General features: G+C 44.2%; 1 protein-coding gene across 1 annotated transcript in view; it reads right to left on the minus strand.

Annotated features, from left to right (window-relative positions):
* MICU1 (mitochondrial calcium uptake 1) overlaps positions 1–14,802 on the minus strand; it is a 140,268-nt gene that overhangs the window by 4,858 nt on the left and 120,608 nt on the right. Inside the window, exon 11 of the mRNA XM_053388573.1 lies at positions 2,684–2,773. Coding sequence (XP_053244548.1) covers positions 2,684–2,773 — 90 coding nt within the window. The remainder of the gene's footprint in view (positions 1–2,683; positions 2,774–14,802) is intronic.

A 14,802-nucleotide genomic window follows, 5' to 3' on the forward strand; every position in this document is an offset into this window, starting at 1 on the left:
GCAACACACACACAATGAAACCGTGGGCTCTTTATGGAATCGTAATTTTCTTTTTCCTACAGCACCTATGTAAATGCATGCTATGCAGCGCTGCCTCTTGGACATGTAAGAACAAACAAGTTGAAAACAGGAGACTGCAGGAGAGCTTTCAAATGAAAAGTGCCAACACAACAATGGTGACAGTTTATTAAAATGGAAGATGGGAAATGGCAAGTGCAGAAGCTTTAGCAGGAGGGATACAACGGGCAGCATGTGTTAATTTCAATCATCTCCAGGGCTGGGAATTTAAGGTTTACTTGCTGAGGATTGTAATGGGGAAGAGTCAATATTTCTCATTCTGAGAAGGGAAAGTCACCAACAAGACAAGACACATTATGCATTGCCTTTGACTGCTCCACTGCCTTTGAAATCCCACTCCAATTTCCTATCACTTTTGCAGGCATGTTTGCTTCCCCCAGATCTCTTGACAAGGAAAGAAGAGACAATTTGTGCCAGCTCTAATCCTGGTGCCTTTTGCTTATCACCTGGAGTCTCACCTAAGAGAGTTTCTGTCTCTTCCAAATTATTTCTTAGCAGCAAACGGTCCCTTTGCTCACTCTGCACATAAGTCAAGGAAGGCATGATGGAAAGTAGCAATTCGGAGACCATTCAAAGAAGCTCAGCCCTTTAGGATCAACTTTCAAATCACCTTCTGCAGCATCTCTTAAAACCTTAACTGCTCACTCAGTCCTCCTCTCAAGGTAGTTTCAACATAATCCGTTTATTCTATTTGTACTGGGAATCCCAGACCTTTCTTGAAGATTTCAGCTTCTGTCACAGGGAAGCTAAGGCTACATCTCTCTTTCAAAAGATGATCCTCTCAAAAGGATCTTCCATCCCCTTGCCCTCAGCATACCTTCTCTGGCTTACAAACGTGGCAGAAGTAAGAAATAGCTCTGGATTCAGAAGCCAAAGAAAAATGTAAAAACTGTCATTGCTGGATCAGGTTAAAGGTACATCGCCTAACCCCACATGGTTAGATGAGTGATCCCTGGGCAAACTCTCTAGCAGGATGGCTGCAGCCACCTCATTTGTCCGGGTCCATAGTATACTACCTTTTGACATTGTCAACGATTATGCCTAATGGACACTGATGGACCTACGTAAACATATGTCCCGACTTCTAATAAGCTATAGGAAATTGCCTAGAACCTCCTGGAAGGTCCCATAAGCCTCCTTTTTAGTAATGGCTAGTGCACACAGGAACTGATGGAGAAGGCAGAGGGACCAACAGTAGCCAGCTTCTTCTAGTTTTGCTCCCATTCTCCTCCCTACAGCTTGCCTCCCTACAAGGGTGTCAGGGACTGGCAGGACACTGATGAGTGCGCACCGGGGGAAGGGAGTCTGGAGTCTGACTTGGGAGAGGGGGCCAGTGATTTGTGGGGAACTGTACCAGTCAGGAGGTAAGAGTCAGAGGCGGGGGAAGCTTCAGAGCTGGAGGAAGAGGCAGGCCACGGAAGTGAAGGCCAGGTGCTTCCCTGTTCTCCCATACACCACTGTCTTCCTGAAGTGGGAAGAACAGAGGCAAGTTTCCATGCAGGTGCAGCTTCTGGCTATGTGTGCGCAGCCTGTTGGGGGAAGGTACATAAACTGGTGGAGGGGGAGTGGCCCCCAGCTGCTGCAGCTGCTCCATAGAGGTGCACTGGGAAGAGCTGCCTAGATGCTAAACTGGTGAGTGTAGGTCTCCAGAGCTGTAGAAATGACTGTGTTACTTTGGACAATAGAGAGTTAGCTCCCTGCTGTGTGCATTCCTTGGAAGGAAAGCACCCCTGACAAAGGGCAACATGGAGACTGAGAAACCTGACAGCCAGTGTCACCCTCTGGACTAATTGTAAGGAAGGAAGGAAGGAAGGAAGGAAGGAAGGAAGCAGGCAGGTGGGGGTTGGCTGAGGGCAGCAGGATACAGTTGGTGGGGCAGAGTCCCATTCGCCCTAAGGAAGAAGCCTCTACGGCTCCTTTGTGAGTGAGTGTCCATTGCTTAAGAACACACACACTGTAGGAGAGAAACACCAGGTAGGACCTGGGGCACCACTCAGCCGCGAAGTTTACTGGGTGACCTTGGACCAGTCACAGCAACTCAGCCTAACCTGCCTCACAGGGGTGCTGTGAGGACAAAATGGGGGGGGGGTGAAGTGTGGATGCCACCTTGAGCTCCTTGGAGGTAAGGTTGGATATAAATATGATAAATAAATATTAAGTGAATAAAGAATAAAACTTAGTCTTGCCTGTTAATTTTTATGGGTCAACTATGAGCAAATCATAGAGTTGGAAGGGACTCCTAGAGGCCAACAACCTGCAATCCAGGAATTTCAACCAAAGCATCCATGACTGCCCCCTGTGTTTTTACAATTGAAAACAAAAGCTACCAAAATATTACTATTTATTATAATTCTATCCCATCTTTCTCCCCCAAGGAGCTCAAGGCAGCATACGTGGCTCTCTCCTGCCACACCCATTTTCTGTTCCCGACCTCCTTGTGACATTTCAGAAGAGGGCGAAAGACGGCAACTGCCCTTAAGCCACCTGCCTGTCAGCTTTATGACTCAGCTTGGGTCTCCTCAGTTCTAGATCAAGAGGACTAACCGCTAGTCCCCAACGTGAAAGAGAAGGGGAAGGGCTGCGTTTAAAATGCGAAAGCACTCACCGTCACAGTCGAAGAGGGCAAACACCACATCGCACACGTGGTCTGACAGCTCCACTTTCGCCACAGTCTTGGCTACCTGCTGCATAGTGTCTGAAAGATTAATGAGAACAAAATGAAAATCAGATGGCAATAAGGCAGAGGCGATGGAAGGAACGCCACCTGACCCTATTGATGTCTCTAGTTGTCTTACTGCTAATGACAGCAGTCAGGATTTTCTGTCCCCCAACCCCGACTTTGCCCTGAGGGGACGAGTCCTCTTCATACCCAATACAATTGGTAGTTGGAAAATGTGCTGAAACCAGCATGTAATTTCTCATCTAACTGCAGTGCTGAAGTCAATCACAGCAGATGCAGCCTGCCTGTCCTGCTGATGGGCATTTCATTACAATCCATTGGACACGGCAGTGGAGAAATCAGGAGAGCGCTAGGAGGGTCCAGCAAAGGCAATGCATTGAGCTTCAAAATCTCAGAAATATGCAGGCAATCCACTCCCTGACCGCCAACATGTTCAGCAGAGCATTGACGGCTCACTCCCAGAAGCACAAAGCTCGCCGGGAGTCTTTGCCCTGTTAGGTAGCCTAACTGAATGGGTGGGAATGGTCCCTGCACAAGAGGAAATCTTGGTGGGCTGCACCCTGTGTTAACACATTCACAGCCCAGAGCCTGCCCCTAACAACTTTTTAAATATGTAGTGACCATAGATTAAGCAATATACCACAATCAAGACAAGCTAGATGAAACTATGGGTCAAGGAGAGGGAGAAAATGAAAAATCCTAATTAATGATCAGTGAAGATACTCCTCTCCAAGGGTTTTGTCCAATGTAACTTCTACTCAGAGTAGACCTACTGAAATTACATTCATTTCAACAGGCTTCAGTTGAACTTAGTTGGACTCTACTATTTATTGTGCGCACACACACATAAACCCATCTGAAGTTGGATTGCCTGGCTTTCTTTTTGAAATTCTAGCAGAGAGAATTCTGCCCCAAAACATCCATGGGATGTTAAAGAAAATGAGAAATGAGAAGTGAAGCCCACTCACTTCTTACTGGACCCCACTCAGGGAAAACAGAAGTGATCCCCAAGGAAATGAGAACACGCAACAAACAAGTTTCATAATGTTTGCTATGTGAAGCATTAGTGATAACTGGAGAGCCAAGATGCCCAAAGACACATTGACAAACAAATTTGCCTGCAATAATGACTGTGCAATAAATGGAATGCATTTTATGACAAATATTGAGATTCATTAAAGATTTCACATGTCATTGATTAAAAACAGGCATCCAAAAAGTAAGATAGCATATCTAGGATGAAACCTGCATCTTCAACCACTGCGGCAGCTACTTGTTATCCACACTGCTGTTATCTTTATAGCCCTATTCTATATATCAAGTGAGGAGCCTGCAGCTGTTGGCCCCAACCCTGCTGTCACATCTCTTCACCCTTGTTGCCCAGGGGAAGGAATGGAGAGGGGAGACTGAGCCAGGCATATTTAAAATCCTGGGCAGTGATGGCTGATGCAGATTGGGACTGGTAAGGCAGAAAAAGCAGGGAGATCTGCAGTAGGCACAGCCAGAACTAATGAAAGGCAGAGCCAACTAAGTTTATTTTTGTTCCCGTCCTCATCCCTGTTGATTTCTACAAGGAGGCCATGGAGAGGGAAGAGGAGGAAGTGCCACGCCATGGACTGGCTGTATATGGGGCAGCTCAGTTGGAAAGCTCAGCCCCAAGTTGATTACAGAAACTGAAGAAACTAAAACTAGTTTCTTATAACAATGGAAAAGATCCACTGTCACATAATCTCTAGGACAATCTCTTCAGAAATGCCAGTTCTGTCCCTTCGCCCTTTTCTACCCACCTTCTCCTTCTGCTCTCCTATCTATGATTGTTCTCATTAGTCTCCTTCGACCCACACCTGTGCTAAGGAGGACGTGAGGCCAGCAGCAGAAATGCTGTTTCTCAGCAGATTTCATCACGACGAAAAGGAAAAACCCTGCAGTGCCAGCCATGACCTAGCCCCCTTTGGTTTCTTCAGTGGAGGAAAGCAGGCCAATTTCTTCCATGAGCTTAATAACCTGAAGAAGGGCTCCCTTGGTTGGCAACTTGCTGATTAGCATAATGGAAACTCCAGAGCTGCCAAGAGCATCAATACTCATGCTTAAAAGCACAGCCGCTGAAGAAAAATAACCAGTCTCACAGGCACATTGGTGGTTTTATCTGTGTCCCGTTTTCAGGGTCAATGAGCCAATTCATTTGCAATTCCTCTCCTGCTGCGTCCTCCAGGTAAGCCACTCAGTATCGCAGGGTTTCTAACTTTTATTGCAGGGTTGGGAAATCTGTGGTCCTCCAAATGTTCGTAGGACTACAACTCCCATGACCACTGGCCATGCTGAATGGGGGTGATGGGAGTTGTAGTCCACCAATATCTGGCAGGCCAAAGGTTAGCCATTCCTGCTTGTTTGTTTACATCTGGTCTAGATTCACATTCACTGGAATCATATACATAGCGAGACCAGACATGTACCATTGACAAAATTATACAACCATTGGCAACTGAAGATATAGAGTCTGGTCTCATCTACATATAGATGGAGCCTCACTCAAATTGCAACAAAACATGCAGAGTGAGCATACTGAATTGCAACTTCCTTTTAAAATGTTTAATAGCATTTTTACCTTTCTCAGCAAAAGCAATTAAAACACAGACACATGAAAAAACTGAACATCATGCTTTACCACCACAGGCACCCAACCCTTTGGTCCGTTTCAAAACCAAGGCAGTTGTATAACCAGTGTGTGTGACCCTGGGGGTCTGTGCCCCTCTTTTACACCCACAAATGTACCACCATTACATCACAGCCTTGTTTAAGGGCAAAACAAGATGCAACCTCTATGGCACACCTTTTCTACTTTGTACAGGAAAGAGATGGAGGGACACAAAATTCTGGGTCGCAGCTTCTTCTTCAACATGTGCTGTACACTTAACACACTACTTTCTCAAACATCTTTAGGCGCAGTAACTGCTGGGCACGTGTCTGTGTATTTCAAAGACAAGGCAAGATGCAGTCCTGATAAAAAACCAACTTTACGCAGTTTGGATTTGATATCCCGCTTTATCACTAACTGAAGGAGTCTCAAAGCGGCTAACATTCTCCTTTCCCTTCCTCCCCCACAACAAACACTCTGTGAGGTGAGTTGGGCTGAGAGACTTCAAAGAAGTGTGACTGGCCCAAGGTCACCCAGCAGCTGCATGTGGAGGAGCGGAGACGCGAACCCGGTTCCCCAGATTACGAGACTACCGCTCCTAACCACTACACCACACTGGCTCTCCTCTGCACTTTGTCATGGCTCAGAAAATGCCAAGCCATTTGGTGGCAGATCACACCCTTTGTGTACCAAAGGTCTCAGGTTCAAGCCCTGTTATCTTCTAGCTGCAAAAAGGTCTGTGCAGCAAATGATGGGAAAGACTTCTGCAAGCAAGCTGCCACTCTGCATGGGAAAATTAGACTAGATGCATTGCCGCCTGCCTGGGTGTGGCCCGCAGCCAATGCCCAGTCAGGCAGCAAGGTACTGCCCCTCCAGTGGAGCCTCTGATTGGCCCATTTAATGTTGACTTTCTGGTGAGGAATTCCACCCCATATTTCTGCTCCCCAAATGGCTGGCAAACATGTAGGCTTCTGCTGGTGGGGACGGTGGAGAGGGCCAAGGTCAGCAACACCTGAGAAGGGTGAGCAGCCATTCTGGGATAAAAACAGCTTCCTAAGATTTTTATTCCCTACATAAAAAGCAATAAAACCCAAGAGGCATTCATAACTGTGCTTTACTTGCTGCACTGTGATCTGTTTGTTTTTGACCTTCAGAGAAATAAGAGTATTCCTGCTTTAAATCTTCCACCCCTTAGGCCCCTTTATGTACAATTGCAGACGAAGAAGAAACTCCATTGGGTGCTCCTTGCATTTTACAGGCTCTGTATCATGCACTGATGTATTTGTGAATGCTCAGGAGTGGGCAGGGTGTATGACAAAACATATTCTGTGAAGGAGGAAGGGGGGGGGAAGCTTAATTTCCAAGCAATTTCTGCAGAAATTCTAGCTCAATTGGGCTAAACAATTCTGAATCAGTCTTTTGCCAAATGAACAGCAGGGAAACCTCATTATGTGTAACCAACGCTCACATGGAGACACATGGCAAATTATGCTGCATCACTCGAGGTTTCAAGGCGAAAACAAGTATAGATACGTCAAGAGGAAACGCCAAGTCCATTTACAGCTTGCCAGCGTTTTAAGCTATTAAAAATTATAAAACATGCACACTTGACCTATCTGAAAACATGTCTTTCTTTCCAATGCTCCCTTAGGCACAAACCACACTTGGGTAGATGCAAGGCATTTGACTTTATAATGAACTGTAATTCAAGCTAATGGATGTGCCGGATGAAGGCAATTCAGCCCTAGAAAGAGGGCTCCGCAATTGCCTATTGTGACACAGAACATTTGTACGCACCTTAAACACCCATGAATCATAATTAAATCAGGGCAGCCAAGTTGGTTTCTCCTCCCTACATTTATAAGGTAGTCAGAGCAGATTAATCCCAGGGTTCTTGCATATATTGCCACATAGTCCTGAGTGTTAGTCAGGTTTCACCTTCCCATTTAAGTTGATAAGGACATGCCAACAACAGACAGAAACAGTGAAGGTGTTGGTGTTCTTTATGCTCTGATCCTCCTTTCCAAAGTGCCTCTGGAGTAATGAACAAAAACAGTTTGTTACTGTCCTGAAGCCTAATGAATCTGAGACCCAAGATGACACAAAACAGATGGGGCAAGCACACCTCTGCATAATGTTGTTGATGATCTTCTATTCACAGATAATCACTTTGCCAGAGACTTGTGACCACACCTCTTGGGATGGCTTTCAAGCTCCACATTTTGCAAGTATCCTCTGTACCAGTCTAGGACATGCGTTTTGTGTTATTGACGTGTTATTTAAAGCAGCCCATATGCATACCAGTCAATTTATGATCTAGCGTCAGGAAACAATAAACTAACTGGTACATTTTGGCCAGGATCTAAAGAGAGATGGGCTTTTACTGCCATATAGGACTGACCTTTTTCTTTGAGCAGCTGACTTCCATGTCATAAACTGTACTGAAAACTCCTCAGTTTTGAAGGGGTTTGTCATGTAGCATAAATAAGGCAGAAAAACAAGCCTGAACCCTGCTGGGCTCATAGAATGAAACTCATGATTTGGGGGAGCCTATCAAATCTACAATATAGCTCAATCTATAAAATGCAATGTGCATTTATACCCATGTACACAACAGTGCTAGTGCGGTGTAGTAGCTAAGAGTGCCAGACTAGGGGCAGGAAGAAGATCAAGGTTCAAATTCCATTTAGCCATGAGGCTCACTAGGTGATCCTGGTCCAGCCACTCACTCTCAGCCTACTCCACAAGGTAGTTGCTAGCCTAAAATTGGTGAAGGGCAATTGGCGATTATACTGCCTTTACCTCCTTAAAGGAAAGGTAGGATATAAATGGAGTAAATAAATAAGTAGGCCTTATCCATCACCTAAAGCATTTCGTAATCCTTCCTCAGCTAGTGTAAACTTTTCCTTTGAAACTAGGGCTAGGCGATATTTGGTTTTCAACATCATGATATATCAGCAGCTAAATACAGTGATATGCTGCTATATCACAACTTCTGACTGGAATGTATCTTGGCTGCTGCTTCTTCCCCGTTAGGTCAGGAATAAGCAGTCAAGCTGCATCACCCAACCCTACAAAGCCCTAATACACACAAGCTGGAGGGACATTGGGGCATCGTTCAACTGCTCAGCTGGGGGGTGGGAAACCTTCTGCCCCTCATCTGAGCAAGCTCCCATACCCTTCTGGATCATGCAAGCTGGAGGGGCATGGGGCTTTCTCACAGGTGCAGGCAGGCCTCTGCAGGCAATTTGAGGTTGTGCAATTTATAGCCAGCTAAAATCATCTGAAACCGGTATCGCGATCCGAACGTCATACTGGTTTCATATATTTTATCAATATATTGCCCAGTTCTATTTAGCACAGCATTTTGTTCTGTCTGCATAACTACAAACAAAAAGCAGCATAAGTGGGCTTTTCCTCTTGGCCTGGGGAGTCAGCCTTGCTCCTGTTGATCCTCCCTCCCTCGTCCTTTCCCACACTCCTCCAAAGTGATTTAAATTCACACTCCTGCGGAGTTACAACCAGGTCAGCAGCAAATAGAAAAACCGTATGTGCTCTGGCTACTGCAGATTTTGCAGAAGGTTAATAAAAATTACAAGAGAGTCCTGCAAACTGGGTCACTGTGTTCGCTGAAGGCTCTTGCTAGGCTGCCCTGGGAAGAGCTATTAAGCTTTTGTTCACATGAAGGCTTTTATAATTAATTAAAAGCTAACATGTTTTCAACTAACCCATGCTAATGAGCTTTCTTCGAGATGTTCAAACAGAAGCCAGCATTCCAGGTGAGCCAATCTGGGGCACGTCCTCAAAGGCATTAACAAGCATGGAGCTTGCTGTTCGCTAGGCCAAGTGTTCGCAGTTTACAGCTTTCCTTTGCTTGTGGCAAAGGCAGCATCAGCATTGATATGGCTACAGTAACTGCAGAACATTTTCAAATCTGCCGACTGCAAAACGCCAAAGCAGGAGACTTGGGGCTAAATTGGGCACGTGCAATTTTGCCTACAAAGAGATTCTGGTACCATCTATCACACAATGATCTAAGGACCTACCTGCCCTGGCTACATTGACCATATTTCATGTAGAAATCAATTTTGCCTGGATACCTATTTGGACATTTGGAGGGCTTATATGAACATATGCTTAACTTAAGATATACGGATGGTTATTGCATCCTTAACGTGAGCTGGTGGCAGTAACTTCTGATCTATCTAGGTATTTCTTGCGGAGCTTGTAAAAAAAGAAAAGATGGCCAGGATCTGTTGGAAAGGATCTAGATATCTGTGGGAAAATTCAGAACCAAGCTTAGGTTTAGCAAAATTATCCTAGCTGCAAATGAGCACAGGTGTTGCAAGGGTTGCAGAGGACCTAAACTGATATTGTATATTACCAGACCCTCAAAGTGTCCCTCTTTTCCAGGGACGTCCCTGATTTAGAGAAGCCATCCCGGTTTCTGATTTGATATCGGAATGTCCCATTTTTCCTTATAATGTCCCCATTTTTATTGGAGAAACATTGGAGGGTATGGAGTCATCCAACCCCCGAGCCATCTGAAGGCAATCCTGTATAGGGAAGTTAAAAAAAAAAAAAGTTTGATGTTTTAATATATGTTGTAAGCTGCCCAGAGTGGCTGGGGCAACCCAGCAAGATGTGTGGGGTATCCAATCCTCTGCTAATTAAGTTTGTTCCATTATGAGGGTGGGGAGGTGTGGCGGAGAGAGATGGAAATGAGAAACCATCTGCAATAGCACCCCGAGAACACCCAGAGCCTGAGGAATTATGAAGGATGTTTTAGTAGGCCCAGTTTTCTGCTGGTCAAAAAACAAACACATTCTAAGGTCTCTAGTGGACAAACAAAACCAGCAACAAAATTTAATGTTGAAATAAAGAGTGGAGGCAGCAGCCCTTGGAGCATTTCCATGTTATTGCTTTTGAAGCAAAACCCTTTCTAGTTATGTCCAGGGTGATATATTCTGGACCATTTTTCTTTACAGACAGACACACACCCAAAGGGAGGAGGTGTGTGTTGAAACTGATTGAAATAACTCCAAAAAGCCTGAATGATGATTTCAGCCTACTCTAAAAAGAGGTTAATGAATCTCCTGGCCACAAAAAGCTATTTGGGTGGTCAAAAGGGACATTTGTATAACAGAAAACAATCAGTTACCCAGTGCATTTCGTGCAGTTCTGTATAACATTTCTGAATGCTTGAACAGAATTTCATATCCTCTCCCACGTCCCCTGAGACTGCTCACTTTATTCAAACATTTTACAAAGCATGACTTGCATACAGAGGGAAGAGATTAGCCCAGATATTCTGGGTGCAAACATCTTTAATCAAATATTCTGTCTGAACTCTTATTATCAAGTAAGATACAAAATAAAACTCAACTAAGCCAGTGGCGGTGGGACATATCAGTGCCTACAATACCTGAGAAAGGCCTCAACAAAAGTATGTTCAGACTTCATTCAGAAACAGATTATACTTCAAACAACCCAAAGATCAACAGAGTGAAAATTCAGATGTTAAACTGTATACTTCTGTCAACATATGTGATATAATATACCACATAAAAATCACTTTTGGATAACTTTAGGACAGGAGTTAGGTGAATTATAGGCCTTCAGATGTTGTTGGATTCCCATGAGCCCCAGCCAGCTTAGCTAATGGCGAGGGATGATGAGAGTTGTAGGCCAACAACATTTGGAGGAGCACAGCTTTCCCACTCCCACTTTAGCTCTTCTCCATCACCAGACATAGGATGGTTCATAAAACTTAGAGGAGTCAACTACCTCAGCTCAGCAGGACTTCAGCCCAAGAAGTCCTGGAGGACAGAACAATGGCTCTTGCTATATAATATACATTTTCCTTCGACCCATTGCTTGCTGCTTTTTACCCAGTGTAGTTGCCTGAGTTAAGACACCAACTTAGTGAAAAGCAAGTGCAAACTCATCTCTAATTTGGTCGTCCTTCATAGCCTCTCCCCCATTAATATGATCGGCTCCGTACTCTGCCTGAGGAGCCAAGCCTGTGTTGCTGAGCTGGAGCATCATCATTAGGGCTGCTCTGCCAATATTCAGGGAGTACAATTATATAGGACAAGAGTTTTGGAAGGGCACAGAGGGAGAACCCAATGGGCCACATCCTAAGACATCAAAGTGCCACGGCTGCCTCAGTGCTCGTGCAATGCTGAGACAGCAAAACACTTCTATTCAGAGGTCAGGAGAACTTTTAGGACTCTGAACCATTCTTTCCCAATTCCCAAGGACAGAAGGTCACTTGGGCTACCATGACTTGCCCACATTTGTGCCATGCAATGTTAACTCAATACCGTACAATCAAGTTGTACATTATTTGGTACATAAGAATGAAAGCATAAAATTTCAGTAATTATTACCCACACTTGTTCTGCTGCGGTTTCATTTTCCCTCCTCAAATGTTGTATATGCTGCCTGATTTATCCTTGCCTTTAGCCAATGTGAGCCTATTTGCTTTTCACGGTCATGGTTTTTATAGCTTTAATTAGAACTCTTACCTTAGTCAATTATAACTGCCTGTCTTCCTAATCCAACAACAGAGTATTACCTTTGCTTGCTTTTGATATTTATTAATTGATGCACTTCTCTGCTTAGCTCTAAGGCTCATATAAATCCTTCCAGCCTTTCCCAAGTTTCATTGAAATGCAGATATATATTTTTTTGCCTATTTTCTTACCCAGTCTATTTATGCTCTTCTGAAGGATTTGTTATTTTATTTTTTCCTGAACGGCAATAATGAATCCCTCAGCAATTTGATTCTTCTCTTTGTGCACGCTCACTAAATCATGCAACATTCTTGATGGCAAAGATAACATTCAAGGGAGCCCTGAGACAGACAGATGGGCTTTCAGGATTTATGAAACAAAATCAAGTTTCTCTAGAGGAAGTTCCCTCATAAAACAAACATGTTCACATTCAAGGTTTCCTAAGTACAGCATCGATCTTTTAATATCAAAGCCAGCTTGAATCTTAAGCTATTTCTAAAGCCTGTATTTTTAGAACTTACCTTCCATCACTGACTAAAACATTTGTCAACATGTGTAGCAGCTTATTTTACATCAGCAAGAGCTGAGAATCGACACACACTGCCTTCAAATTCTTATTGTCTCTTTGAAGCTAGTGCTTCAAATCCACTGTATGCACAGTTCTCCACATATCAAAGGGCCCTAGAAGATTCTAGTTAGATCTTATGCTTTTATCATCAAAAACTGCAAAATGTAAAAGCTGCTGATCACAATAAGGTTTTATCTATCAGGGTCAGGGAGTAGTAGTGCAATGCCCTGGGAATGAATTGGCAAAGCTATTACTTTCTCCAGCCCAGCAACATATAGTCATCCTTCCTGTGTGACATTTTCAGATCTACTGTATTTTTCGCTCCATAGGGTGCACCGGACCATAGGGCGCACCTAGTTTTTATGGGAAAAAGAAATTATTTTCCCCCCCAGGCCCAAAGAGCAAAGAAGCCAAGACAGCGAGAGGGATCCATCCCGCTGGCTGTCTTGGCTTCCTCTTTAGCCATGCGCAATCTCTCCAGCCGGGAGGCAGAAGCCAAATCCTGCTCGCTGTCTTGGCTTCGTTTTTAGCCGCGGGGCTGGGGCGGGGGAAGCCTGAGCTTCCCCCGACCCCAACCCCCCAGAACAGGCAGCTATCTGCAAGCCTTCCGAGCGCAGTGGGAACTCCCGCCGGGCTCCGAAGGCTTGCGGATAGCTGCCTGAAACCCGGGGAGCGCAGTGGGAGTTGGCGCTGCGCTCCCCAGGCTTCAGGCTGCAGGCTGCTATCCGCAAGCCTTCGGAGCCCAGCGGGAACTCCCGCCGCGCTCCAAAGGCTTGTGGATAGCTGCCTGAAGCCTGGAGAGCGAGAGGGGTTGGTGCGCACCCACCCCTTTCGCTCTCCAGGCTTCAGCGAAAGCCTGCATTCGCTCCATAGGACGCACACACATTTCCCCTTCATTTTTGGAGGGGGAAAAGTGCATCCTATAAAGCGAAAAATACGGTAAGTGTGGCTTACAGTACCATTCCCACCAGTGAGGCTTGCTTGTCACCTTGCAAGCAGGGAGACTAAGGAGGCAGAGAAACTGCTTTAGCCATGATTTGCAAACCTGCTCCAAACTATGGGTTAAAATTCTGGTTTTCAGCCCATCCCTGACTATGGTTTAGGAATTCAAAATATTGCATTAAAAAAAACCTATTGTTAAGTAATGAATCTATATAGGTCCTAGACAGCCTTGGGCAAATAATCCCTTCTTACACTAACAAAGATATTTGTTATGAGGATAAAAAGTCCTCATTAGATTCTTGGAAAAGGGTGAGATACAAAAGTGGTAAATAACTGAGTTTGACAGAGGATGCAGACTTTAGAATTTCTTCGGTAGCAACACTGTTTTTCTTGATGCTGCTTCAGGGGAGAAAAGAAATCTCTTAATTTATAAAGAAAAATACACTCTGGCAGATGGCACACTTATCACTTTCAAATTGTGAGTCTTGGTGTAGCTCTTTGCAGAACTGGATGCCAGAGGTTAAAGAGTCAAAACAACATGGCCTGATTTGTCATGCTGCTGGGCAGCCACATAGCTAAATGAGTTTGACAAACTTAACTTGCAATCAGAAAACCAGAAAGTTAATCAGGATTTTCAAGTTTTTCAATGTGCTTAATTTGACAGTAATATTTAGATGTTTGTGGGACAGTTCGGGATTTTAAAATCAGCCCATCATACCATGAATTTCTGCTCCGAACACACCCAAGTCTAAAAGAGAGAGAAAAGAGTGGGGGGGGGGGGAGATAACTGTCTAGCACTGAGTTGAATTTTTGTTCAATTTTGTGCAATTTCCATATCAAATGCTGCTCTTTTGAAAAAAACAGGAACACCTTACGTTCACCCGATGCCAAAAGTGGTTCCAGTAGTTTTGGCAGAGCCATAGCATGTGATTGTGCAAAGTTAACGTAAATGTATTCCGTCCTGTGGAACGCCCTCCCATCAGATGTCAAGGAAATAAACAACTATTTGACTTTTAGAAGACATCTGAAGATAGAACTGTTTCGGGAAGTTTTTAATGTTTGATGTTTTGTTGCATTATTATTATTATTATTATTATTATTATTATTATTATTATTATTATTATTGGAAGCCGACCAGAGTGGTTGGGGAAACCCAGCCAGATGGGCAGGGTATAAATAATAATAATAATAATAATAATAATAATAATAATAATAATAATAGTTATTATTATTGTTGTTGTTGTTGTTGTTGTTGTTGTCAGAAAGTTACAGCTGATCTTTTTTCAAAAGACCTGAGGTAAATATAGCTTTGTCCTCCTCTTTTTCAACCATGGTAATTGACTCCAGGGTGGGGAACAAAATGAAGAATTCTTACCAGCAG

The sequence above is a fragment of the Podarcis raffonei genome, chromosome 5, assembly GCF_027172205.1.
Source record: "Podarcis raffonei isolate rPodRaf1 chromosome 5, rPodRaf1.pri, whole genome shotgun sequence".
NCBI classification, from domain to species: domain Eukaryota; kingdom Metazoa; phylum Chordata; class Lepidosauria; order Squamata; family Lacertidae; genus Podarcis; species Podarcis raffonei.